Below are 3,138 nucleotides of genomic sequence, written 5' to 3'. Positions count from 1 at the left end.
TCACAGCTCATAGCAACCTCAAACTCTTGGGCTTAAGTGATTCTCTTGCCTCAGCCTCCCAAATAGCTGGGACTACAGGCACCCACCACAATGCCCAGGTATTTTTTTGGTTTTAATTGTCATTGTTGTTTGGCAGGCCCAGGCTGGATTCGAACCTGCCAGCTCCAGTGTATGCAGCTGGCTCCCTATCTGCTGAGCTACAGGTGCAGAGCCTATACCAAGTGTTTTCTATGGATGAGTAAATTAATCTTAAACAATCTATAAAGTAGTTCAATTATTATTCTGCTTTCATAAAAGAAAATTGAACCTCACGGAGATCAGAGATCCAGGGAGTCATCTAAGGTTACACAGCTAACAACTGGCAGAGCAAGGATTCAAACTTGGGTAGCATGACTCCAGACTAACATATACAGTGAACTAGGCAATTAAAAAGATTAAGGCAATAAAAGCTTAAACAAAGTTATCTCAATATGGACAGGACTCTCCCATTCCCCAGGGGATGCTCTTACTGATGCTTCCAGAGGTTAAGAACATGGGTTCCAGGCTCAGTGCTTGTGGCTCAAGTGGCTAAGGCACTAGCCACATACACCTAAGGTGGCAGGTTCGAATCCAGCCTGGGCCCGCCAAACAACGACAGCTGCAACCAAAAAAATAGGTGGGCGTTGTGGCGAGCACCTGTGGGCCCAGCTACTTGGGAGGCTGAGGCAGGAGAATTGCTTGCGCCCAGGAGTTGGAGGTTGCTGTGAGCTGTGATGCCACGCACTCTACCCAGGGAGACAGCTTGAGGCTCTGTCTCAAAAAAAAAAAAAAAAAAAAAAAGAACATGGGTTCCAGAACCTGGTGGCCTGGGTGAGAATCCCAGCTCTCTAACTCATGGCTGTGTAATACTGGGCCAAGTAACTTAACCTTTCTGTGTTTTAGTTTCCTTAGCTATAAAATACTGATAATAACAGAACCACTTTATGTGATTATTGTGAAGAATAAATGAGGTTAATATGTTAAGCCCTTAGTGCTAAGGACACATTAAATGCTTAACAAGTATCAGTCATCTTTCTTTTTCTTAAGATGAAAATGATTTGTAAATTACAGTGATTAAGAATGATTTCTTTTAAGGAGCACTGAAGAAAAAAAAAATGACTTCTTTAAAGCTTATATTATAGGCTCGGTGCCTGTGCTCAAGCAGCTAAGGCACCAGCCATATACACCTAAGCTGGCGGGTTCGAATTCAGGCTGGGCCCACCACCAACAATGACGGCTGCAACCAAAAAATAGCCGGGTGTTGTGACAGGCGCGTGTAGTCCCAGCTACTAGGGAGGCAGAGGCAGGAGACTTGCTTGAGCCCAGGAGTTGGAGGTTGCTGTGAGCTGTGTGACGCCACAGCACTCTACTGAGGGCAACAAAGTGAGACTCTGTCTCTACAAAAAAAAAAATAAATAAAATAAAGCTTATATAATAAGGTTCAAAACTTTCTAATTCTAATAGGACTTTCTTAGGTAATAACATTTCTGAGTCATTTTAGGAAGAAAGTCGAAAGCTTAGGAAAATGGCAACACAACTCTTCTGTAGCTTGTCCTAATTGACTAAATTAAAAGTAGAAAATGTCTACACAAATCAACAGATTTTCCTCCTATGTAAATTATAAAGGACAAGGTAAGGATGCTTATCTTGATACAAAAGCAATTAAAGCCTCAATTGGGAGGGCAATAACAAGAGAGAAACCACTTGATCTTTGCAATCCCGTTTCCAATACTCACACTAGAGTTGGCGAAAATTGAATTTGAATTGGCTGCAGAATATCCTGCATTAGTCAGGTCATCATTGTTCTGTAAAGGTACAAATTCAAGAAAGTGGTTACTTTAACTATAAAGAAAAAACAAAATTTATGTCTGTTGTACTCTAAGTATTACTTACAGATTTATTACCAGGTCCATGCAGAAAATAGTTTAATGCTTGTGGGTCTCTAGAAAAGAAAAAAAAGAAAGAGAGAGAAAAAAAATAATAAACAAATATATTACCTATATTTAGGATTGATTTTCACTAAAGTAAAAAATAAAATGAAATGTTAACCCTGAGTGGAATCCTCTCCCTATTTTTAAATAATTTCACTAGTAGTTTTTTGTTTTATTTTTATTTTGATGTTGTCCTATTTCCTGTTATCACTCGTTTTAGTTTCCTGGGATTTGTTAGAGAACAAATTGAGTAAAGGACTACTGAATTATGACCTCTTTGTTAATCCACATTTCTTTGTCTCCTTACTATGTCTGTGATGATTATTTAATTTTTTTTTTTTTTTGTAGAAAGAGAGTCTCACTTTATCGCCCGAGTGCTGTGGCATCACACAGCTCACAGCAACCTCCAAATCCTGGGCTTAAGTGATTCTCCTGCCTCAGCCTCCCACATAGCTGGGACTACAGGCGCCCACCACAATGCCCGGCTATTTTTTTGTTGCAGCCATCATTGTTGTTTGGCAGGCCCAGGCTGGATTTGAACCCGCCAGCTCAGGTGTATGTGGCTGACTCCTTAGCCACTTGAGCCACAGGCCCAGAGCCTCAAGTGATCTAATCAGCCTCCTGGGTAGCTGGGACTATCAGGCACCTGCCACAGCGTCCAGGTAGTTTTTAAAGATAGAGTCTCACTGTTGCTCACGCTGGTCTCAAATTCCTGACCTCCAGCAACCCACTTGCCTCTGCCTCCCAGAGTGTTAGGATTACACACGTGAGCCACTGTGCCAGAACCCCCTGCCAGGTTTTAATATGCTATTAAGTTGTGTTAGTTTAGCAAACCTTACTCATTTGGCTTACGCTGGCTTGGGAATGACCATCTTACCCAATAAGATCAAGGAGACACGAGTCATCATCATCATCCATGACAACTAGAAAGAGAAGGAAGAGGAAAGCATTTTCAGCAAGGCAGATTAAAGCCAGAAGTAGCATTAATACAACATAAAAATATACCTTACACTGTTCTCGATAAATAACTGTGTAATTCATGTGAGCTTTTCCTCTGATTGCTTATTATTTGAGTGATTTTTTAAAATTTTGTGGTCATTCAAGAGATAAAGTAGTTAATTTAAGCTTTTTATTGAAAACAAAACAACTTATTAGTCAGAAATAATAGTCTAGACAAATCAGATAGTTG

At 40.4% G+C, this 3,138-nt stretch overlaps 1 protein-coding gene across 1 annotated transcript in view; it reads right to left on the bottom strand.

Moving 5' to 3' along the window:
- Positions 1 to 2,872, bottom strand: part of BICRAL (BRD4 interacting chromatin remodeling complex associated protein like) — a 50,856-nt gene extending 47,984 nt beyond the window's left edge. Inside the window, exons 1-3 of the mRNA XM_023512885.1 lie at positions 2,827 to 2,872; positions 1,912 to 1,960; positions 1,755 to 1,823 (exon numbers count right to left, since the gene is read on the bottom strand). Coding sequence (XP_023368653.1) covers positions 1,755 to 1,823; positions 1,912 to 1,960; positions 2,827 to 2,867 — 159 coding nt within the window. The 5' untranslated portion in view covers positions 2,868 to 2,872. The remainder of the gene's footprint in view (positions 1 to 1,754; positions 1,824 to 1,911; positions 1,961 to 2,826) is intronic.
- Positions 2,873 to 3,138: the final 266 nt, after the last annotated feature.

The sequence above is a fragment of the Otolemur garnettii genome, unplaced genomic scaffold (genome assembly GCF_000181295.1).
Source record: "Otolemur garnettii isolate 467f Iridium unplaced genomic scaffold, OtoGar3 scaffold00031, whole genome shotgun sequence".
NCBI lineage: Eukaryota > Metazoa > Chordata > Mammalia > Primates > Galagidae > Otolemur > Otolemur garnettii.
The sequence above is the reverse complement of the archived record's forward strand: the minus strand, read 5'-3'. Positions and strand labels throughout refer to the sequence as shown.